The 25,496-nt window shown below is 46.0% G+C and overlaps 1 protein-coding gene across 5 annotated transcripts in view; it reads left to right on the top strand.

Annotated features, from left to right (window-relative positions):
- PRR14 (proline rich 14) overlaps window positions 1-25,496 on the top strand; it is a 593,350-nt gene that overhangs the window by 60,623 nt on the left and 507,231 nt on the right. For 3 of the 5 annotated variants that reach the window (XM_085618443.1, XM_085618442.1, XM_085618445.1), the window contains exons 2-3: window positions 8,689-8,817; window positions 9,480-9,672. In XM_085618443.1, coding sequence (XP_085474569.1) covers window positions 9,566-9,672 — 107 coding nt within the window. In that variant the 5' untranslated portion in view covers window positions 8,689-8,817; window positions 9,480-9,565. The remainder of the gene's footprint in view (window positions 1-8,688; window positions 8,818-9,479; window positions 9,673-25,496) is intronic. The other 2 variants (XM_085618444.1, XM_085618446.1) reach the window with 1 other exon arrangement.

Below are 25,496 nucleotides of genomic sequence, written 5' to 3' on the forward strand. Positions count from 1 at the left end.
CTTTTGGTTTGATTACAGTAGAACTACTAATAATGCAATGCCTTGAAATATTGTACATATACTTTGTATTGGCTTTTCATTAGAATGTCAAGTAGATTACTTTACAGATTACTTTTCTTACACAGTGCAGTATACCTGGATACTGCATTGGGACATTTCCTGTAAACAGGTAAGTAAAAGCGTTTTGGTTATTTTGTTACAGTTTTAGAAACGTTTATAGATTTTCCAACTCCACACTTGGAAGCTTTTCACTGAAAAACAGTCAATGTTATCCTATTGAGGAAAATAGGGTTATCGGTTCAAAGGTAAGTATTCGGTTGTGGGAGTTGGAATACTGGGGGTAGACTCAGGTGTCCCCCAGGGTCAAGGATGCACTCTTGTTACACCTTCAGCGGCACTAGGGCGGCTGGCTGCAGAGTGCTGAGGCCCAATGTTATCCAATGGGGGATAGGGGGCCTCTGGTTGGTTGCTGCTTACGAGCAGGCCACAAGGTTGTGGGAGCAAAGCTCCTGGATTTAAGCCCGGGGCAAATGGGGATTCAATCCAGCACAAAAGGTGCACCCTGAGAGGCACTGGGACGGCCGAGTGCAGAGTGCTGTTTTGGCGTCGGGAGCCCTGTAGCTTTCAATGGGGAGTCTCTGGTTTGCAAACACACTGCAGGCTCGGGACGAAGGTCTGCTGGGCGCGACCACCACTTGCAGAGGTATGTTTGGTGCTAGGGGTTGGTCAGACACCGTCGGGGCATCAGGTGCAGGGGTGTCTTTTAGGGTCAGATCTTCTTACCAGCTCCTGGTCACGGTTGGGGCCACCAGATCTCTGGTCAGGATTGCTGGGGAGACTTCCTTGTGGTGTTGGGCCACCCGACCTCGGGCTGTGGGCGTTCGGGTGCAGAGTGGTGCATACTCTCGTACTTTGCCGGAGCTGGAGTCTGTTGGTGAACAAATCCGGTGTTCACAGGAGACAGTCTTTTCTTTTGAAAGCAGGGCAGGTCCTCGGGGTTCTTGAGGCTAGTGACTGTAAGACACACAGGAATTTCGCTTCTGCAGGTTCGAGATAGAGAACGGCCGGTAGGGCTGGGGCCAAGTCAGTGTGCTTTCTCCTCTTCTTAGCTTCGACACGGCTGTTCGGTCCTTCTACTTTTCTTCTTGTAGTTTCTTGTCTGAGGAAGCAAGGTTCAGGGGTGCCCCTAAATACTACATTTAGGGGTGTTACAGGTAGGTAAAAAGGTTGGGACCAATGAGTCCCTTCCCTGGGGTGGGTCCACCCCCTATTATGCCACCCTCCAGTGGGAGGGGGGCATATGCCTCACTCTGGTTGTCTGGGTCCCCCCCATCTGCAAGATGACGGAGACTAAGAGTTGTGCATCCCCTCGCATGCCACACCTGAGGGGTGGGGTTGACAGAGGTGGACACACCTCCCTTCCTCACTTGGTTTTCCCGCCGGTTCTCCCGCCCAAAGTGGGGGTCAGAACCGGTGGGGACCAGTTGCTGAAGGCAGAGACCTGGGGAAGCTCACAAGCCTTTGAATCTTCCCCTTCGTGGACCCTGCCCATCCAGGGGGAGGAGGCTTGGCACCTCGTCCCAGGATGTGCGTTGTTTCAGGCCCCCGAGAGCAGCAGGCTCACGACCCAGGGGTCCAGAAACATGTCTGGTGGTGGCAGCTGAAAGCAGTCACTCAGCCTGGACACTAGTGGTATGTATTTCAGGGGGCATCTTTAAGATGCCCAGGGCAGTGGGTTGTAGGCATGGCACACAGGGATGTTTGCCATGTCGACTCTTCACTTTGCTCTGCACCAAACACGCAGAGTGCAAAGACAGTGTGTGAGTGTAAAGGTACAGGGCCTCTAAGGGTGGCACAATAAGTGCTGCAGCCCTTAGAGGCCTTCCTTGGTCACAGGGCCCTGGGTACCTGTGGTACCATTTACCAGGCACTGGCCTGTGGCCAGAGAGTGCCAATTGGGTTTGGTCTCCAATGCAGTTTTAGGGAAAGAACATAGGCCCTGGGTACCTGATTGGCAGGAGCCCAGGCACACCCAGTCAAAGCACATTATCAGTTCAGCAAAAAGTGGGGGCAACCATGCAGAAAGAGGGCACTTTCCCACATGCTTCACCTTGCCTTCCCCACTTGAGGGGTGGGGTTAGCAAAGGTGGGCACAGCTCCCTTCCTCACTTGGTGTTCTTGCAGGTTCTACCGCCTAAGCAGGGGTCGGAACCGGTGGGGACAAGTTGCTGGGAGCGACAAAAGGCCTGGGGAAGCTCAGAAAGGCAGCAAGCCTTTGAAGATTTCCCTTCGTGTACCCTGCCCATCCTGGGGAGGATGCTTGGCACCTTGTCCCAGGATGTGCATTGTTTCTGACCCCGAGAGCAGCAGGCTCTCGACCCAGGGGTCCAGAACCATGTCTGGTGGTGGCAGCTGGTGAGCAGCCACTCAGCCTAGACACTAGTGTTAGGTATTTTTTCAGGGGGCATCTCTAAGATGCCCTCTGTGTGCATTTTTTATTAAATCCCACACTAGCATCAGAGTGGGTTTAATGTGCTGAGAAGTTTGATACCAAACGTCCCAGTTTTCAGTAAAGCCTTTATGGTACTGTGGAGTTCGTAATGACAGACTCCCAGCACCATATACTCTTAGTGGCATTACTGCACTTAAAATGTCTAAGAATTGGCTTAGATACTGTAGGAGTGCAGGGCTCACCACTGGTATAGTGCACCCATCTAGAGGGGTGGCTGATCAATGCCAGGGCAGTGGGTTGTAGGCATGGCAGGCAGGGATGTGTGCCTTCACTTTCTTCTGCACCAAAACATGCAGCCTGCAAAGGCAGTGTGTGAGTGTAGAGGTACAGGGCCTCTAAGCATGGCACAATAAGTGCTGCAGCCCTTAGAGGCCCTCCGTGGTCACAGTGCCCTGGGTACCTGTGGTTCCATTTACCTGGGGCTGACCTGTGGCCAGAGAGTGCCAATTGGGTTTTGTTTTCAATGCAGTTTTAGAGAAAGAGCATAGGCTCTGGGTACCTGTTTGACAGGAGCCCAGGGCACACTTAGTCAAAGTACATCAGCAGTAAATCAAAAAGTGGGGACAGCCATGAAAAAAGATTGCAGTTTCTTACAGAGAGATCCCCTCCCTCAGGTGGCCTCAGCCTAATGTCTGTGCGTATTTCTGTACTTGACAATTATAGCTGGTGTCGCAGTCCGGCGCCCGCCTCCTAAATGCCCCAACAGGCACACCCGGTAACAGCACTGCATGCCGGACCTCACGGAATCCGTCCAACTCTAGCCAGAAGACGCACCAAGCCTAGCCTGGCCGCTTCTGTAGCCCAAGGTGGCCAGCTAAGTAGACCCCCTAAACGAGACCAGACTCGCCGGACCTCCAGCCTGCAGGTCATCTTGAGCCAGTCCAGTCTCATGGGCCTCGGGGCCGCCGCTCTTCCAGGATGTAGCAGCGTGGTTTGGACATGGCTTACTGCTTCCAGGTATGCATGAGCCACTCCAGTCGCCCCAACTTGTCGTATTTTCTGTCGTCCCCTAAGCCGGTCACCTTAAGCAGCAGGAGGGAAACCCTAAGGACCCAACTCCGCGGAGGGGGACGACGGGTCACAGTTCACTGAGTCCTCCGCACCAGCCCTGATTTCCCAGGCGGTATCACTGCCCTCCAGCCGACGTGTCCACAGCCTCGGGTAGGCCCTTCTCACTGGCCCTCAGGCCTTGCTTGCTGCACGGTTAGGGCGGGGCGGGCAGCCTCGGCGCCACCACCCACTCCAAGGAAGGCTGGACAGGACCCGGCCCGATCCAGCCCAAACTCGTTTTCTGGCCCTGGCTGCAGGCGGGCCCTCGCTGATCAATACCAGGGCTGCCCCAAGTGCATTGATGGCTGCCCCGCTGTCCAGGCCCTCCAAGATGGGCTGAAAGATCCAATGGGGTGCTGCGACGGCACCTGCGATTCCCGCGGGACCTCAGGTGCCCATGACTCAGCCCCAGCACAGGCCTCAGCCACCCCGGCGCCAACACACAGTGGCGCCAACTCACCTCTGTAGCAGGATCTGCAGGGTAGCTCTCGATCTTCCCTGGGGGCCACGCCAGGAGCCTGCGGCAGGGGGAGACTTCCTCCGGTGTCAGCCCGGGCACTGGCCCACAACATCCCCTTCGTTTGCTATGGCAACACACGTCTTCCAGTCCGCTGCCACTCCTTAATCGGGAGCTCCGCTCCGGGTGCTGGCGCAATGAGTGTGGACCACTAGGGAGAGGCTACTTGAAGGATTTTAGCAGATTATTGGCTTGGGCGGTCGTAGCTTCGCCAGACTGCATCCGCCAAGATGGCTGTCCAACCTTCCTTTGGATTTTAGCAAATAATTTCCTGAGTTCTGCAACAATGACATGGATGCTGCAAAGTATTCTGTGTGAGTAGAATCTGTTACTGTGGGTGCATTACCTCGCTCCATGGACTAGCTGTAGTTCTTTGAAGGTGCTCCTGGATGAGACTCGCATAACTTTTGGTTGATGATCAAACTCAACATTCAGATATGCCCTTTGATGGTAGTGCCTGTTTGGGGATAAGGCTGATACTTCCTAAGCATGTACAAAACAATCAAGGTGTCTAAAGTGCTTTGAGATTATTGTTTTCGGCTAAATAATGTCATTATCATTTGTCTAACATTAGAGGCTGTAGCCAACTATTCAGCTATCTTCAACTACAGTAAGTCCTTCAACAGCAAAAAAGATACCCATACAAATCTACAGGATTAGAGGAGCCAGCCAAACGTGGCACCTTCCGCTTTCGTTTTCTTCTCCTCAATGGCTATTTATTTGACTACACTGTCCAGCATGGGAACACTAGTTTTGTTACTTGTGTTTTAATGTTGGTGCTTCTCAATGACTGTTTAACTTCAGATTGATGGATGCTTCATTTAGTGTTGTTATTCCCTGTTTTTCTTATAGACACCTTCCCATGTTAACCCTTTCTCCTGTGGCATCCTGAATTCAGTACAAATGTCTGTAGATCATACATTAAAGTCTCTACTGGACAGTGCTGGACCACTTTCAAGACTTAGTTTCGAGCTCCGTAGCGCACGAAGCCTACATTCAGCTTCCAAGAACTTGGTTGCCACTTTACTCCATACGTTGCCAATGATAGGGGGAAATGTCTGGGGTCCCTTGGCACTCACCTCTCTTTCACATCGTTTGTGGGCTAAAGAAACTATTTTAATATTCAAAACAAGAACTAAAAACCTGTTTATTCTAAACATCTTGGTCCTTCCATTTTAGACCAGCAACTTTAGATGTCCTAGGATGTGGGGTACGCTACACAAATATTCTAACCATCCAACCGTGGAAGCAATGCATCTAATAATTTACATAAGTTGTTCCACAATGAATGTGCCTTTTATAGTTTAAAGTGAGGTCCTTGTATTGGTATTTCTTGAAACTAACGGAGGAGCGACATGTAGTGCATTGACCACTGTAAGGTGAGACCCAGGAGTCTGTCTGGGAATTGTTTTGCGTCAAGATTTTAGTTTTAATGAATGCTTTTGATAGCTGGTTTCTTATGATTTTGTCTGTACTTAAAATCAAATGTTTCATTTTACACAAGTTTGTTTCCAGTAACATGGATGGGCCAGTTCAATTTCTTAAACTATTTTACATCTGCCCAATAATGGTGGCAAAGTAGATTGTTCAATAATGTGGTTAGAGCACTGTCTCCCAAACTGTGGGTTGCAACCCACTGGATGGGTCGCGAACCGATTTTTGGTGGGCTTTTAAAGTCTAAGCAACAAATAAAGATGCCTTTAAAATTCTGTAAATTCTGTATTTATCTTGTCACATTTGCTGTGCTTCAAAGACAGAGGCCAAATATCAGGCTTTATCTTCTGACAAATTGCAGCTTATCTTTAGGTCTCGCGTAGGACTTTTAGGGGTTCCCCAGCTTCAAATGACACTGATTTGCAGATAACGAGACCTGGATTGCTATGTGTTTTGTTATATGCAGAGCTGTGGCCTTCGAAGCTGGGGAACCCCATTCAAGTCCCACCTGTGCCACAACATCTTGTGTTTGTGGTGCAAATTAGTTAATGTGGACACTAAAAAAAAACGAATCTAGCCCCCCACCACCTAACATTGCAAGTGAAAGCAGTATGGGAAGCACATTTTCTTATCTCAAACTAAAAAAATCTTGCATGTGAGGGTGTGTTTATTTACCTTTATTCCACCTCAGACAATACTGCCTTTCAATTATTTTGTTTGTAAGTTTTAAACATTAGTTTTGACTGCAAAAACACAGGATGTGTGCAAGGTACATAGCCTAATGTTGAACATCGCTTATTTTAGCTTATGTGTGTTCAAAAAGCGACCAAGAGTGCCACATTTAGATTCAGCTTTGAATTTACCTTTATTCCACCTTGGACAATGCTGCCTTTCATTTGTTAAGTTGGACAGCTTTAAACAATATTTGTGACTGTGCCGCAGCCTAAGTTTTATTCCCTTCAAACAATGCTGCCTTTCAGATCTTTTGTCAGACATCTTTAAATAATAGTTGTCTGCAAAAACCACAGGATGTGTGCAAGATACACGGGAAAACATTACCCTTAACTTATTTTAGCTTATGGGTGCCCAAAAAGCAACCAAGAGGGCAACATTTACATTTATTTCATTTAAAAAAATGTTTATTTCACCTTGGACAATGCTGCCTTTTATTTGTTATGTTAGACAGCTTTACGCAATTTTTGCGACTGCTCCTCACCCACAACCTTAGTTTATTTCCAAAAAATGAGCTTCAAGGACACATTTTGCTGTGCTTTTATAAAAAGAATACCATTCATTCTTAACTCAAAGCACACATTATTAAGTTTGGGGAACTGCTTTCCTCTTATACATACTCTGTCGCATTTCATTTTCTTTGAAATAAGAAAATGTGCTTCCCACCTCTCCTCACTTGCAATGTTACAGGGGAAATTTCATTCATCTTTTTTGCACGTGCACGTTTATTCATTTGCACCATTTCCTTAATTTAATTCCTAAATTAAAATTAACTGTCCTTTCCACTAATTGTGTATGTGCAGTCATACTACCCATTATCCAGCTTACTTATTACCTACCACTACCCATCCCATTCTCTATATTAAGGACTGCCAACCCCCATAAAAAAGTGCAGTGTTCAATATAACATAAGACATTTATAGGACTGCCATTGTTCGTATTGCTACTTCCCTTACATTTCACATTTTAGTTCGAAGCTCATACCATCCTTTATGCATTAATAAATAAAGAATAACAATTTAGAATAAAACTTTTAACGTACTGTACAACCACAGTGCTCTACAATATAACTAAAATAAACTGAACTAATAGCTCTCACAGATGCACGATCTATTGGCTTTGCCATTGCTTGTTTACAATGGGAGTTGGTGTTTAAAAAGCTCCGCTTGTTTTGCACTCTGATTAAAAAAGTAAAGTGAATTATCTGACGGTCTTGCTGGGGGACAGAGAGTGAAAGGAAAGTTTGTAGGATGTATATACCTGTAAATGAACTGTAGACTTTCAGCAATTCAGAAAGCAAAAGTTAAGCAATTTTGTTTCTGATTCTGAAGTGTGATGGAAGCAAAGATTTTAATAGGATAAAAAAAAAGAATCGGGACACTTTACTCGATGATGCACAAATGATAAGTATTCACTGAAACTAGTTTTCCAAACCTTATGATTATGTGCAATATAGTTTTATCAGTAAACCTGTATGTTCGAGCAAATTTAGTAGCCATTTCAATGGCAAATGCGCTGCCTGCATATGACAGTGGTATTCCACACAATGCCTTAGTTATAGTAAAAAAAAATGTGCCCTCCTCGCCCATTAAATCTAGGTGGGTCGTGATTGTTTGCCGTTCTAAAAAGTGGGTTGTGGTGCGAGAATGTTGAGGAAGAACTGGTTTAAAGGACGTTAGGAGAAAATCGCTTCATTATAAATTCATGTGTTCCCTCCTTTTTTGACAACTGTTCTTGGGGAACCTCTTAAGCAGAATTTGGTAAACTGTAGATCAAGAAGATACATTTGTAACCATTGTTGCAGATGAGCAAAAATTACCTGAAACCTATGTTACGGAGAAGTTGATGGTGCTGTCTTAAGGAAGTACATGTTCCCTTGACATCATGTCTTGTTTTAGCCACATTTGGCATTCAATTAGCCGTTATTAGAACCTTGTCACATCATGATGAAGGTTTTTGTTTACATTTCCAATAGAATAATTGAGTCTTTTTCTAGAATTTGAATACTATAAAGTCCATCTTTTCTCAAATGAGGTCATATATAATATTGTTACGATGAGGATATAGGAGCTCTGATGTCTTGACTTCTGTTTGTAGTAAATTCTTTCTCAATTAAACTTTTGTTGTAATGTTTCAGGCTCCCATTCTGGCTGTGGTATATTTATGCACATCGCCTATATATTTAAAGTCAAATGGCTTGTGGCTCAATTTGTAAGTAAGTGCAATATGAAGTATTTTTTAAAATGGACTCTTCGCTTTCTAGTCCTATCCTTGTTACATGTTCCTATGCTCTTCCCCCATCATATCATATTTTATGTAACCTGCTCTTTAGTAGACTCCAGACTGTATTGTGTTTTTCCACAGCACCAATGTTTGAGATTTTACTGGTGCAGTAAAAGTTTCCTCTCTAAACTTCTCTGCTACTTGGTTTGCCCCATATCAGATTTCAAACATGAAATGAAGCAAACTATACAGATGGTGTTGTAAGGATGCCTTTGAGTTGTGGCACACAGCAAGAGGAACACTGGCTCAACCAGGTGTGCCACTGGAACAGTAGCACATCTGGTCAAAGGTACTGCAGTTAACTTCTTAAGCACATATACTGTGTTGCTGTTGGTTGTTTGAGCATGCAGTAAATTGACCTGGGATGTTGTAAATCAGGCTAAGTGTGCAGCAGGTATTGTGAGTGTTGGTGGTGTTCAGTCTATTGTGTTGCAGATCATGTCAGTGTGGCAGTCATGGAGTTTGGGAGTGCTGTGGATCAGACAGAGGGTGCTTCGGGCTAGCTCAGGCTGGATGTAGGTGATTAGATGAAAGGTGCAGTGGAAGTTTTGCATCTGATCATGGTTGCTGCAGGTTAAGTTTAGATTGCAAGGAGTTAGGTAGATTGCAAGTGTTAAGCTGGATGCAGTCGGTCAGTCTGGAGGTGCTGAGCATTTTGTCAGGAAGAGTTGGGTTGGGGAGGAGGGGACGAAATTCCTCATTTAGTCTTACATTGGGTTCTTTAGAGGTACATTTTCTCATCTGAATTTATATTGAAGCATGTACTGAGAGCTGACCAATGCACCGCACGCATTCTAATCTATTCATGTTGTCACATACAAATAAAGCTGAACAGATTGTAGAGAAGTGACAAAAATAAAAAACAGTAATTGTTGTTGGAGACTAATGTGCCTGTACTCTACAACTCCTTGCTCAGAAATGTTTAACTCCTAATCTCTTTTTATTTTGTAGGTGGTTTTGGTACTGTCGGGAGTAAGGATGCATAGATGGGTAGTGTGTGCCAGTTTGTGCCTGAACGGTGAGCTCTGAGCAGATGCATGGCCATGGACACCAGCTTCATGGTGGGAAGGCCAGAGGACCATGGTGCTGACACCATCTCAAGTTACGAACGCTACCACAGACGTCAGAAGCTTCTCATCTATAGGTTAGTTGCTGCAAGTCGCTCTGCAAACCATAGGATTATGTATTTCCTTATCTCACTAAAACATTTTATCAACAGTATCTGCATGAAGGAGAAAAGAGAACATGGGCTGGATATCTAAAGCTGAAACTCCTCAATCACAGAGTGTAGATGTCTTTGAGACCAGTAACTTGTTCTGTTGCTTTCTGTCACATAGTATGGTACCATGAACGCTAAATTGTTTCTACCTATACGCATGAATATAAGCAGCATTAACCTCTTTTTATCTACCATCTAGGGTCCCCAAGTGTGCGACCCACCTACACAGATCTATTTGAATGGGAAACCGTAGTGTCGCCTATACTCTGTCCACTTACTCCAAATGTTCCCCCATTTTCGAGGGCACCCTGACTTTGGAAGACCACTTTTTCAGCTGCACAATACCAATCCAGGTCCTGTTTCCAATCCACCACCAGTGGGGGTCTTTCCGCCCCGCAGGCCCTGGCTATATTCCTCTCTGCCAGTAGTTCCCAAACTGCCATTGCTCCCTGGGGAGCCGTCAAACCTAGCCTGTGGAGCCGCGCACCAAGCAATTTAATGCATTTAATGTTGGGTCTGTTGGCTTCAGTTAATCGAATTTGACTTAAACCCATGTCGTCGATGATTTGTAAGTGACATGCCTAAAGCTGTAAACGTAGTGCTTAATTGATGGCATGTCGAGGGATATGACCTCCATATTTCATTGGATAACCACGTTCCTTCACTCCCAAAGTAAGCGGAAGGTGCCTGATTAATTTTGTTAGACTTGTTAATAGTTTATTTTTTTCCCAAATGCATTTTACACCAATGCAAGTTATCAGGAAAGTACAGTTATCCTGTCTATTAAACACACTAAGTTTTATTAAGTATTGATATTTGTACTTGAATCCTGGGTACTTCCAGTACACATTTCATTCAGTACAGGCCCTCTCTCTCCTTGAGCACAGCGAAGTAAAACACCATATACGGCATAATGCCATCATTTGGAAGCAACAAAGAGGGACATTTTTTAAAAATCAAAAGAAATCTGAGGAATTTGTTTTACTTGCACTGATTTCGAGGCAATTTTAGGGAGGATACAGCAAAAATAAAGCTGTATGTGGTTTAAACTATCGTGAGTCACTCTGCTGAGACGTGTTGGCACGTATGACATGGGTAGAAATGGAAGTGCATGCAAATATTCTTCAAGCGCAGAAACACTTTGGCAATGGGGCCTACATGCATAGGGGTGCTATCTAGCACTGTAAGTGTGATAACAAGTTTGAGAGGGTACTCTCAAAAATGCTTGGGCAAAGAAGTGTAACTAGGAATATTTTGTTAGCGGCACCGCCTTAGTAATGTGAAACACCCTGCATATATGATTATAATACCTTCATCAGCTTCATCCCAATTATTTTCAGGGAGAAAAATGCAAGTACTTCCGAGGCCGGGCTTACATTCACTCCACCCTCCCAAAAAAGTAACAGTGGGGAGCCATGGGCAATGGCCAATGGGTCAAGGGAGCTGTGGGTTGAAAAAGTTTGGGAACCACTGGTCTATGCAAAGCATGTGCATCTACTGTACACGTCTCAAACGGATTATGTTACCCTGTAAGCATTTGTTCTAGGCATGTAAAGCTGTAAATTCACATGCTCCCTCCCACCTCCTCGGGCACCTGTAGTTTTTGCAGTTCTTATTATTTACATCACATAAGCATGGACATCTCTATACTTCACTCACTTACTCCATTCTTACCCTCTTGCGGGAAAACAATCTAACAATGGAGTCGATGCCCATGCACACTATCACCGAAAGGAGGTGTCACCTTACCTTGTGACTGAGAAAGACTTCTTTAAAGAAAAACAACCTACAAACATCCGGACCCAACACTAGATGGTAGGAGTATGCAAAGCATGTGAATCTACAGCTCTACATGCCAAGAACAGATGCTTACAGGTAAATAACATGATCCTTTCCAGCTGTCTCCCTTGTGTACTTCTCTCTCTACGCAATCTGTATTACTCTGTCGCCTGTGTGCTTCTCCCCGCCCCTCCGTGTTGCGCACGCCCTCTGTACTGCCCCCTGTTACTTTCTCACCAGTGATTTCACCCGACAATTTCAAGTTGCTCAAGTTGCTCTTGTTTGCCAGATTGTTCATCCCCGGTGCTCTACTTGATTCTCTGTTGGCTTCCCCCCACCCTCAGTGTAACTTCCTTCCACCTGCGCCCTGTGTACTGCTTCCACTTCTCCCAGTGTTGCTTTCCTACACTCACTTTAAAATAAAAAACACTTTCACACTTTTTTAGGTCTCGCTGAGCCAGCGCGCATGCGCTGCTCAGAGAGCATTTAGTATACAGATTTTCAAAGTGCTACCCACATGATTTTGCAGGCCTGAAGCTTAAGTGCACAATGGCGTGCACGTGCATAGCTGCTGCTCGCACTCCCTCCTCCCTTCTCCCCCTCCCTTTTTGTCAGCTTTAATCAGGCTCCTCTGCTGCTGGCATTCACCCTCCCTTCTCGCCAGCCCTTCTTGTCACCTCGGCTTGCACTCACCCCTCCTTTGTCCCCTTTCGGCCACTTTGATGTTCTCAGTGAGCCGCGCGGCCAATGCTTGTTATTATAGGACTTCTTTTTAAAACCGAATGGGTCGTATTGAACTACCATGTTGTATTTTGGTACTGTTGTAGGCATGCTACTGCATTTTAAGCTGTGATCAACTTATATTTTGGTACTCGGATCTGTATGTTACTGCACTTTAAAACCCATAGCTCTGTCATCTTGAATAGTGGCATGAAAGTGACACGGTAAAGCAGTCTGTTACAGTTGATGCTTGTACTTGTGGTTTGCGCAGACCTGTTCTGGTTTCACGTCTCTTCTGGAATTTTTTACTTCCATGAAATGTATTGTGAAAGACAAAAGGTGTTTATCAACTGTGCCTGGGAGAGCTGCAATCTGAGCCTGGCACATCTCGCCACATGCAATTTCCCAGATAGAAAAAATGCGTTCGGCTAAAATTCACTTCTCTTCAACCCCTCCGTTTGTGTACATTTTGGATGTCTGTGCTGCCGTCGTACGGCTAGAGCAGCCAATTTAAAAGGGAGTATCAGAACATGTGCTTTTGAGAGATTTCAGGTGCGGATATTTATTTTTTAGTAAAAAGGCGACAATATGTTTTTTTGCAAATTCTTTTAAAGGCAACGTGGCATGCTGTACTGTAAATGTCACATAGATGGAGCAAGTACTTGGACGTAACTGTATATAGGTCTGTGCAGACGGGTAACAACATGGGTGGCACACGAAATTGCTACAATAAATTAGGTTGTATAAACCTCCCCTTCTATTCCAGAACGCACCCTTCCCATCAAGTACCTTATTAATGCAGCGCTCTCTGCGTGCTTATAATCATTTTGTTGGCTGTATTGGTTGGAGGTGCGTGCATCGTTAAGTCTTGCGTCCCCAGTCTCCTGGTGTTAAAGTTCTCGATATTTAATACATACACACCTTCCATTTTCAGAAGCCATGACTGGTGTTTCCTGTGTCAAACAATCCTTTTGTGTGATGTAACTGTGAGTCGATCGTGAGCACGGACTTGTGAATTTCTCTTAGCTCCACCTTGATGAAGGACTTTGATGAAGGGGTTTGATGGAACATTTCCCCATATACTTTGAAGTATATGGCTTCCTCCCCATGAGCCACGCATGGGTGTCTGTAATTACTGGTGCTGGATGGGTACGATACTCTGTGATTTCAACTCTTGACCATTTTTATGGAGTTCCTGGTAAACCTGTTTCAAGGTTCGGGAACCGCTGCTCACACCAGGTACTTCGGGATTCGAAGTGCATGCTTAATACTCAGAACCATATGTTAGCGATCCAATGTTTAAGTGCGCTTCACAGAGGCTCATAAACGTTTTGGGGTCGGTTGAGGAAGGGGTCTTTACTAGATGTTTACTTGTCAGAAAATGACACTGTTTCTGATAGCTGATGATGCTCAGGAACGATCTTTTGGCATGGTTACCTTATTGCTTTTTGTAGGGTGCTTGCACTGATTAGTAGCATTTTACAGTGACTGTGATGTAACATGTATTTTGCATCCACCGCCGCATCCTTTACAGTGATTCTAAGTCACACATAGTGTAGTTAATAGCCACTGCAAAGAAATTGTTCACAAGTTGCTTTACACAAAGTGTTATTTTTAGCTTGTGCCTACACAGAGCTTGCAAAATCTCTTGTGGCAGCAACAACAAAACAAGCATTGGCATAGCCAATAGGTCTCGCCTTTGGGACCTTATAAGTGTATAGTTATCCAGCACAATATCCTTGGTGCAACAACATCAAGTGTTTCATGGCTAAACACTTATAAGGTCCCAAAGGCGAGACCTATTGGATATGCCAATGCTTGTTCTTTTTAGTTTTAGATTCAATTCTGTTCAGTAACTACAAACACAAAAATGCAGCTGTCTCCTTTTGTAGGCACACAGATGTGTGCTGCTCCCAACTACAAAATTAGATAACCGACAAAGGCCTTAAAACAAATTCTCCAGTATTGGGGTGTCTTTCATAGAATCACATGCTTGAATATTCCCCGTCGTCGAAGTGGGAGTCCCACGGTACATAAAAAAAAACCAATAAGAGATATATATATAAAATCTTAAAATAACATACAAAGTCAAAAGTACCATAGGATAACATTGACACATAGGAATGCATTGAAAAATAAATCACTTTACTGACATATCCATGTCGTTTTTATAGTCCAAACTCCAGCCAATCAGGCGCAAACACCCTCTAGAACCCTCTCATCAGAAGCTCAGGCCCTCAGATTTTCTACCGCATGTCGTGTGTAGGGAGTCTCCCTGAGCCCTGCTCAGTTTTTCTCTGGTTTTGGATATCTTCAGCTTTTCCTGATGTCTTCAAGTAAGAAGTCTCTTTTCCGTCCTTGCGTTTCTTGTCGGAAGTTGAGGCTCTTTTCAGAGGACCCTCACGAGAAGTGTATATACTGCCTCTATCCAGACCATGAGGTAGGAAACTGCAAAATTTGCAGGACTTTTTCTCAGAAGACTCTAAAGGATAGAGAGGGCCGCCTCCTTCTGTGGCTACAGAAGTTGAAAGTCACAGATAATCCTCTCTCGGACGCCGAAAGTGTGGCTTCTGGACGCACTGGAGCCTCCTCTAAGCGTAGCAGTGTGCATGACTTGCCCTCCCCCTTTCTTAAAAAGAGGAAGCTTCACCTTCTGGAGGTTGCTAAAGTGCCACTACACTCTGCTGCTACGCCCACGCCCCGAGATCTCACTCTCGGGCGTCTGTGGCTCTCCCAGCGCATGTTTCCTCTCATAAACGTGCCAGACCGCTGACGGTCACTCCGTCGACGAAATCTGCTGCTTCTAGTACTTCGTCGGCGACGGTGACGACGGCTTCTAGCAGGTTCCTTATACCGTCGATGGCGGCTTCATCGACGCTATCATCGTCAACGTTGGTTTGTGTCTCCTTAAAATCTGTCTCGTCGACGATTCCTATATCTTCGTCGATGACGAAGAAACCTGTGGCTGTCCCGTCTACATCTAAATCTTCATCGACGACGATCAAGAAGAAGAGATCCTCCTCGTCGACGTGACTAAGGCTTCGTCGACGGTGGCGGCTTCGTCGACGGTGGCTTTGTCGACGGCGTTGGCTAGTTCATCGACGGCAGGTCTCTCGTCCATGCCACATTTTGCATCTCTTCCATTGGTGCCTGTTTCTACGCCAACGCTTGCTTTTGTCGATGAATCACTCCTGCAGCGTCGTCACACTGTTTTGGATTCCATTACAGTGCCACCAGCCACTCAACCACCGCCACAACTGTTTCCCTCTGGCGATGAGGATGATTCTACCTCGAATGAGGAAATACATAACACATTCCGGGCTGCTCGCAGTCCATCGGAACTTTTCATAAAGTGTCAAGATTACGACGATGAGGACCAGGAGGACCTTTATTATCAGGAGGAAGAGGAGGAACCTCCTGCGCAGATTCCGATGGCACAGTTGCCATTATCCCTCATCTCTAATCTCCAATTTATGCTGGAGGTTTACAACCGCCGTTTCCCACCTTCTTCCCAGGGCTCTCCACGAGAAGCGCCTCCGAACACTCCAGCTCCTCCTCTGCCGGCGGCGGAACCAACACCATCCGTCCCTTTACTAGTATCTCCTACAGAGGGTGACGCTGACGTCCTTCCGGTTAGAGAAGACTGTGAACTCCTGGGTGATGATGCTACTATGGCTGATTGGGACGATTACTAGATAAATTCGCAGTCTCCTCCTCCGGGGTCACCAGTGAATTCTCCTCCTGTTGATATCACAGGTTTCCATCAATTGATGGAAAGGGCGGCACAGCGTTTTGTGGTAGTGAGAGAGGATGATTGCTTTTTATATGATTTTAAAACTCAGCCGCAGAAGCAAGTTCGGGCTGTGCCCATAGTTGATTTCATCTGGAACGAGGGTATGAAATTGATGAAAACACCAAATTCAGTTTCTGCAGTGGAGAAGAAATATAAGGCTCCAGACTCTTCTCCTGCTTGCTTGGTATCCCAGCCAAAGCTAAATTCTGTGATAACCCAGGCGGTACAACGTTGCTCAAGGAATCTGTCTTCTCCGCTTACCTCTCCACCTGACAGTGATGGGCGTCGCTTTAATGCCATTGGAATTTTTTTTTCAACCAAGGCCTCTACAACTGTCAGAGCAGCGAATTCCCTAGCCATCTTGGGTCGCTACGACTGCCAAATGTGGTCCGACATGGCTGCTTTCATAAACCTCATCCCAGAGCCCTCTAGAGCGGACGCTCTAAAGATTCTTCAGGAGGGAGAAAGAGCATCTTCGGAGATCGATTGCTCTGTGGATATTGCCTCAACTGGTTTTCGCCAGCTAGCTGGGGCAGCTGTTCTAAGGAGGCAGGGTTGGCTTCGCTCTACTTCTCTTCACCAGGAAGTCCAGGCAAAAATCCTTGACATGCCCTTTGATGGGGAGTCGCTGTTTGGCCAGCACGTGGATGAAGCGCTCCAAGCAATAAAAAAGGACACAGAAACAGCTCGTTCCCTTGGCACGCTGCAGTTTAAAAGACGGCATTTTCGGGGTGCTCGCGGACGCAGCACCAACTCCTCCTTTCGTGGCGGATCAACACAGTACTGCCCATACAATCAAGGAAATCAGCGTTTTTCCTCCCAGATTCCACAGTCTTATCGACAACAGACTAACAAGTCCTACAGAGGAAAGTCTAACTATCGGAGAACCTCTTCCAAGAAACAATGACTTTCTTTTCTTACACCCCCCCTCCTCTCAAGGCCCCCCCATCAGACTTGGAGGACGAATCTCGAAATTCTTTTAAAATTGGTCGCTAATAACTTCAGACCGTTGGGTATTGGACATTCTTTCAAAAGGCCATGCTCTGCAATTCGTCAAATTCCCCTTGAACTCCTCCCCCCCCCCCCCCCCCCCCCCCCCCCGCCAAACCGGTCCACCTCCCGCTCATCTCAAGGAGCTTTTCCAACAAATCAAACTAATGCTCCAAAAAGGGCCCATCGAAGTGGTTCCAAAGACTCAGAGAGGGCTGGGTTTCTATTCCCGTTTTTTCCTCGTGCTAAAGAAGTCTGGAGAGTGGCGCCCTATCCTCGACCTGAGGGCTCTGAACAAGTTTCTAAAGGATCAGACTTTCCGTATGCTTACACTGAGGGAAATTCTTCGGCTCCTCTCTCAAGACGACTTCATGTCGACAATCGATCTTCAGGATGCCTATTTCCATGTGCCGATTCTACCACGCCACAGAAAATACCTGCGCTTCCGTGTAGGCCAGAGAGACTTTCAATTCAGAGTCCTGCCCTTTAGGCTCTGCTCCGCCCCCCGGGTCTTTACGCAGGTCCTCGCCCCGGTGGTGGCCTATCTACGATTGCGAGGCATTCAAATCTTCCCATATTTAGACGATTGTCTAATCAAGTCTCAGTCTTACCATCAGGCATCCTTAGACACTCAGTTTTGTCGGACTCTGTTCCAATCTCTGGGACTGTCAGTCAACACACAAAAATCTCAGTTCACGCCAGCTCTTCACAGAACTTTCCTAGGCGCTACTCTCAATACCTCCATGGCCATGGCTTTTGTTTCCAACGACCGGCAGAAGCGGATCCTGCAGCTCGCAGCTCACATCAGATCAAAACGGTCCGTTTCAGTCCGCATCTTGAAGTCCTTTCTCGGGATGGCGTCCTCCTGCATTTCTTTGATCCCACATTGCAGACTGAAGGGTCGTCCAATTCAGGAAGAACTGGACAAGCAGTGGCGTCAGGTGTCCGGTTCATTCAGAGACCGGATCTTCGTCACCGCTCGCATGGAACAAGCTCTGCGCTGGTGGACGCAACCTCGCAACATCGCAGCCGGCACTTTCTTCTTGGCAAGGGCCCCAGAGCTCGTCCTTACCACAGATGCCTCCCTGGAAGGGTGGGGCGGTCACCTTCAAGGATTGTCCATCAAAGGCAAGTGGGATCTGGCCTAAACGTTCTTGGCACATCAACCAGCTAGAACTGATGGCGATCTTCCTTGCACTCAAATCGTTCCGACTTCTGCTTCAAGGGGAATCAGTGCTCATTCAAACGGACAACACCACGAGCATGCACTATCTAAGCAAGCAGGGCGGTACCAAATCTCCACTGCTTTCCCAGCAAGTTCAGAAGATCTGGATTGGGCCATAGTCCATCAGATCACGCTAACAGCGGTCCACCTACCAGGCATTTCCAACATTCTGGCGGATTCTCTCAGCAGGTCTGCGTCATCGACCCACGAGTGGGAGTTGCATCAGCTGACTCTGGACTTGGTCTTCCGCCTCTGGGGTCACCCGGGCTTGGATCTCTTTGCAACTCCACAGAACAGCAAATGCCAGTCTTACACAAGTTGGCTTCCACACAGCGGGTCGCGCGGGAATGCCCTTTCGATGGACTGGTGCAAAATATTTGCCTGCGCTTTTCCGCCAATCCCGCTGGTACCTCGAGTGTTGTGGAAAATGCGGAGACAACCATGTCACATTCTCCTGAATGCTCCCCGGTGGCCTCGGCAGGCATGGTTCTCGAAGTTACTGCTCCTCTCACAATGCGAGTCCATCCTTCTTTGCCCCCGGACGGACCTTCTCACGATGAACAGCGGTCGGATCTGCCATCCGAACCTCAGTTTGCTCAAATTGTCGGCCTGGAACCTGAGCACCTTGAATTTGCTCACTTAAATATTTTGCCTGCCTGCAGAGAGGTTCTTGCCAGGGGACGGGCGCCTTCCACGGTGAAGACCTACAAACTAAAGTGGAAACGCTTCTGCCATTGGTGTTGTCTGCTAACATCCACCCAGTGCACGCCTCTCTGGCACAACTTCTGCCTTTCTTTTTGCAGTTGGCACAGTCAGGAGTTTCTCATTCCACTCAGTCTTTTTGGCAGCAATTTCTCGTTTTCGCCGGGACGGCTCTTCCTCTCTCTATTCGTCTAGAGTGATTCAACAGTTCTTTAAGGGATTGTTCCGGATGTTTCCACCCATTCGGCGTCCCCTGCCCACATGGCGTCTTAACATCGTATTGGCGCAACTTATGAAGGCGCCCTTTGAGCCAATCCACTCAGCAGATTTTAAATTCTTGACCTGGAAGGTTGCCCACCTGCTTGCTCTGACTTCCTCATGTCGAGTGAGTGACATTCACGCCTTCACAATCCAGCCTCCTTTCCTCCAATTTAAATCGGACTGTGTTATCCTTCGAACTAACCCAGCTTTAATGCCGAAGGTGCCGTCCGACTTTCATCTTAATGAGCCTGTGATTTTAAAAACCTTTTTTCCTCATCCGCAATCTGCAGCGGAACAGAGTCTGCATCCTTTGGACTTAAAGAGATGCCTCAAATTTTATATTGCGGTACAAAAGGGGGTGGTGATGGACGGAGCATCAGAACCAATCAAACAATCACACCCAGTCAACAGATCTGGGTCTGATCCATCGCCGTTCTTTAGCCCACTCTGCCATCCCAGTTCAGACATGGCCATATGCAAATCAGTCTGACCCTGTGCCTCATGGGAACAGTCCAGCCCGAACTGCCAAGCCATGCCTTCCCTGGACCGGAAACAAGCTTCCTAGGACCGGTTTCTGGCATTTCAGCCGTCTTCAGCCAGGCTTGCTTGAATCCAGTGGCAAAGTGGCAGTTCGGGCTGAAATGTTCCCATGAGGCACTGGGTGTGAATGTTTGATTGGTTCTGATGCTCCGTCCATCACCACCCCCTTTTGTACCGCTTTGTTCGCCATAAGTTGGCAGGGTATGCTCCGACGTGAGTCCCTTGCTCACTTTGCCACTGGATTCAAGCAAGCCTGGCTGAAGACGGCTGAAATGCCAGAAACCTGTCCTAGGAAGCTTGTTTCCGGTCCAGGGAAGGCATTTGCTATTAAGGGCTTTTCTGGTGTACTGTACAATGCTGATTATACACAGTCTCCTTTGACATTCAGGGGTGAACTACAATTTAGTGCCCTTATAATGAAGCAGAGTCTACGAGCAAGAAGTGGAGAACAAGATCTGATCTTGAGGGGAAGCATACTTTTAACCGTCTACCCGGTTCCAGACTCATGAATTCTATTTCAGTGGACGTAAGGGTCTGGTCTCTTCTGATTGATATGACTGTCATGTCGCGACAAGACAGTGACCATAACGCTTTGGTCCTTGAGTCTGCTCTCTGTCATTTGTAAAAAGGCTAGTGCTGGAGAACCATTTGATTGTAGTCTACAAGTGACCATCCGTATGCGTTGAGTGAAATGGACCTCTCTGGCCAATTCGCAGGAGCAGTTGAGAAAAATGTATTCTTTAGTTGCAGTTAGTATTGAGGACCACCTCAGAGAGGAAGGAGTCTGGACAAGGGCCCCACTAGGAAAAGAATATTTCGATTCATAATAACTTGTTTGCTACCTTAAAGGATTAGTATTGAGGACCTCCTCAGAAGGGAAGGAGTCTGGAGAAATTAACACGACCACCCCCACAACGACGCCCCCCCCCCTGCCCACAGCGGAATTCAGGGAGTGTGTTAGTATGATAGATCAGATTTGGTTTTGGGTGATGGTTGTTTGTATGTTGTTTTCGTTGATTTGCGATCAGTGTTTGAATAGTTCCTCGATCTAAGTTACGGCAGGTGTGTTGTAGGGATTCTGCTCAGGCACAGAGCTATGCTTGTAGCCATAGAACATCAATATGGAGGGGACTGAGTCACCATCTCTCATTATTCGCCTCCATGAGCCCAACTTTGCTAGGCTTCGCTGGGGCTGCTAAGGTCAGCTAATTGACCCAATCAGAACCAACAGGGGGGTACGCCTGGGCTGTGTGTTGGCACCCACACTCCTATCTCTCTTCGTGAACGGTTTAGTCCAGTTTCCCTCTGAGGTCTCAGCGGATGCTCGAAGCCTGGGGGGGGGGGGGGGGCTGGATAAAGTGGTAACCTTACTGTTTGCGAATAACACTTTGTTATTATCAAAAACACCAGGTGGGCTCCAATTGCTGTTAAATCATTTAAAAACCTTGTGTGATTCTCGCGGTTTAGAGGTCAACTAGACGAAGCTTTCATTCCTTAATCCCCACAAGTCTTCGGTAAACTAACACTAGGAGGTGTTCCCCTGGAGAGGGTGAGCACTTTTGACTACCTGAGCATCACTATCTCAGATGACGTGTCCTGGAAGTCGCATATAGTCAAGCAGACCCTTGGGCATAGGCAAACAGTAGTGGCCTTGATCAAAGAACATAGTAGTTTCTTTAGCAAACTGGAGGCAGCCCCACTCTTCATCTATGATTCTAAAGCTGTAGGCTCTGCCCTTTGTGGAGCAGAATTGTGGGGCTTCGAAAAGTTGGATGCCCTCTTGAACTCGGAGAACAAGTTCCTTAGGTTCCTGGTTATGCTACCACAGACCACGCTGCTTCACACGTTGAGGCTGGATTTGGGTAGAGCTTCTATTTCGGAGCCGACTAAATTACGCCCTCAACTGTTTTGGCTGCGCACAAGGACTACTCTTGAGCTGCTCCCGTATGCCATAGCCCTTAAGGAAGTTAGCGCACTAGATCACCTCAGGAAGATAGGCTGGATCTGTAGTGTTTGATAGGATTAGAGGGCTATTGGTATGTCAAGGATCCATCACTGCTTCCTAGTAAAGAGGTCATCAAGAAGCACTATAAGGACTCGGTAGCGCAGGGCCCACTTACTAGCTTTTTGTGGGGACATCTAATCACGGAGTTTATGAATTTTAAAATGATTGACTCATTTGATCCATACCTAGAAATTATTACTATACCCCAGTACAGGAAACTATATGCAGTTCAGGTTTGGTTCCCTTCATTTGAACTCAATTACTAGTTCTTGGAGGCAGCCAACTGCTACCTCCCAGTCCTGTCCCAGTTGCACTGCTGCAATAGATTCTATCGCGTATGTATTTTTTGTCTGTCCCAAATATTCCTGCCCGACAGGAAGATGGATAAGGCCAGTTTGCAAGCAATTGGGCACACACTGCCACAACGAGGCTCTTTGTATTTTAAGATCAGATTCTATTTTGGGGATAGCCTCTTCTGTTTCAAAATTTCTGGGGCATATGTGGATCATTTGAAGAACCTTGCTGAAAGCATGAGACTATTGCACACACTGTTTTTTAAGGCATCTTAACTATTTCAGCTGCTCATGGTTTTTGCTTCTTTGGCTATAATCAGTTGGCCTAGAATGTTTATGTAACTTTAGGATTTAGCTGTATAGTGGGTCATGTTGTCTGATTTTAGAATAGGCAGATACTCTTGTTGCTACAGAGCCTCACGTTTACCCATGTTTTATCAACTTAAGTAATACATCTTAGCCTGTTGATCGATAATCACTGCCTATTGGGTTATTAATTGTATTACGATTGCTTTTTAAAACTGCTTTTAAAATTTTTTGTACCATTTGTATTGTACTTTTATGGTCTATGACCAAAATAAAGTTTTATGATGATGAGTTACCATACCACATCACTATCTATGAGTCTGGCTAGCTATAGTGCCTCACTTGTCCTCCTAAACTTTCCAGCCAGACAAGTGATAAGGCACCCCAGAGCACAACACTCCCTACCTTCTCAAGGATCGCGGTACCAGGACACACCCTTTCGCTCTCTCACTCGTATTTATCCACAATAAGATAGAAAAGAGACACGATGGAAGTTTACAATGTTTGTGTCAACTATTGCTATAAGATGCAATATTTGCGCCACAATTACTAAACCGATACATGTCAATAATGTCATCAACATGGTTAATAAACCACATACAATAAAGAGCCCTGTCCTGTTATCTGAAAGATCTGCCTAAGACCTCCCACACTACTAAAGCTAAGCTGTTATAGATCTCTGGGTTTAGTGGCGGACCTCATAACTTAGCAGACATAGGTGGATGTTCTATATCTCGGCTGACGCAGCACTCTTGTCTCGGGACCTTCGCTGTGTGTGTTTTTTTCCAGACCTCAACGGACCATGTAAGAAGAACATGACACCCTCCCTTTGGTCAGGAAAATTTCACAATAAATCACTAAAAACATTCAAATATAACTGAAAGATAAACAAACTGAAAACATAATTCATAAAATTATATTGAGAATGAAGTATATAAAAATGAATAGTCAAATTATGGTGCCTCGGGGGAATCCAGGATGTCACTCGCAAATTCAAAGGCTAGGACTTCCTGGAATGAGTCAGACTCCACAGAAGACGATTAATTGAACAGCCCAAGTCACAGGTTCGAAAGAACATATATGATCTGAGGCTAAGATAGCTACCGGCTAACCTGCATCCATGTCAGTAGAGCCTGTAGTCTGTGATCCACATACTGATGCGCACTTTTCCTCAAAAGTGAGTGGTTCAAACCTTGCATTGTGGAGAAGCCGCAAACCCAAGGGATAGTACTTAAAATGTGTCGCCAAGGCACTCATTAGCAGTTTAGTATCCACTGCAACGAGTTTCTGCAAATCCAGGCAAATTTCCAGTGCCCATTCAAAGGGGCACCAGTGGCACTGGAACACGGATTGCACGCAGGTAAACGTGGCAGGTCGGAATGTTAATGACCAGTCGAGATCTAGTTCTTGTAGTAGAAATATTCTAAAGTACTGAAGCATGTGCTCACGATGGTATTGGAGTGGTTGCAATTCCGGGGGGCTTGCAAATGGAACATCCATTGCGGAGAAGCAAAAATAGGATGAGAGTGCCGCAAATGAGGAATAATAGCAGCAGAAATCCTCCAAACATACTGGAAAAAATAAAATGAATAAAAGTCAGTATTATTCCAAAGACAGCTTGTAATTAGTCGACCAGGCAGCAACTGACCATATTAAAAAAATATGCGATACCGGCCATGTCAGATGCGTTAAAAATTCAATCCCCTAATTCATCGAAATGCAGAGGGTGGTTTGTGTTTGACAATGACTGTATTTCACTAGTAGTCTTAGCCACCTGCAATTCGAAGGTTTCATGAGCAGATAATGTTTTTAGATCTCTAAATGCAGCATTGTGTAGGTTGCGTCTTTCATTGCCATCAACTGTTATTTGGGTGCTAAATTAAAGGACAAGAATAAATTACTGCAATTCAGATAACGCCATGGTACGCTCCCATTCTTAGGCGTTGAAGCGTCCAGCTAAACTTTATAATAGATCTAATTCTTTGCCTGTGATAGTGTTGACATGTCACTTTGCATAATATCAATAACTGACGACACAGTTATTTAAATTATAAATGCGAGAATACAGCCTATTAATATTATCAACAACAGCAAGCAATTTATCTCTAGATTTTACCAATAGGGTGACCTTGTTTTTGAGAATAAGATCTTAAAGATTCTCTCTGAATTCTAAGTTGTGGAGGATGGCCCAGCGCCTTCATCTAAGAAAGATGACTTCCCTGGGCGGTCCCACATTCAAGGTGAATTGCTCTCCTTCTCCCGTTTGCCAGTAGCTAAAGTTCAAACCCTCCTGGGACAAATTACATCAGGTTCCCTTCTGATGATCCTTGCCCGTCCATGGTGATGCAATTAGCACCAGATCTTATTGCTGCTTTTGTGGTGAAAGTCTATACCCAGGTGCTGAAGTCCGGAATGTATTACCAGTGCTGGAAAGAAGCGATTGTTATTCCCCTGAAAAAGACCCTAATGGGGATCCAGGAGATTTGAAAAATCCGGCCAAAATCCTTGAGAGGCACATACATCAGGCATTAGCACAGTTTAAAAAAAAATAGATTTTGAGCTTTTAGATTCCTCACAGAATGGCTTTAGGGGGAACCACAGCACCGAATCTGCACTTATTGCAGCAGCAGATTCCATTTTCCACCACGTTAATCAGGGAGGCGCGACTATTCTAGTTATGATAAATTTATCCCTAGCCTTCAATACCATCTCTCCCTTGCGATTGGTGTAAAGACTGCGACAGGCTTGGGGTTCTGCCCTCAGTCTTCTAGAATCCTTAATGGCAAATAGGACCAAAATAGTTAGCTGTGGAGACTTCAGAGCGAAACCCATCCAGCTTACCTATGGTGTCCCTCAGGGGGCCTCCCTTAGTCCAACATTGTCCAACCTTTACGTGGCCCCTCTGGCTAAACTAGTACGTTCCATTGGCTTTCAGGTATTTTACAGCACCTGGATGCGAGCGAACTGGCTCAAGATGAATGCCGATACAACGGAGATTGTGGTCTTCGGGGCAGAGAATTCAGTTTGGTCTGACCGCTGGTAGTCAGAGACTTGTGGCTCACTACTTGTACCTAGAAGCTCCTCTAAAAACCTGGGGGTGATCTTCGATAACACTGACATTTGGTCCCGGGGTTA

The sequence above is a fragment of the Triturus cristatus genome, chromosome 7 (assembly GCF_964204655.1).
Source record: "Triturus cristatus chromosome 7, aTriCri1.1, whole genome shotgun sequence".
Classification (NCBI taxonomy): domain Eukaryota; kingdom Metazoa; phylum Chordata; class Amphibia; order Caudata; family Salamandridae; genus Triturus; species Triturus cristatus.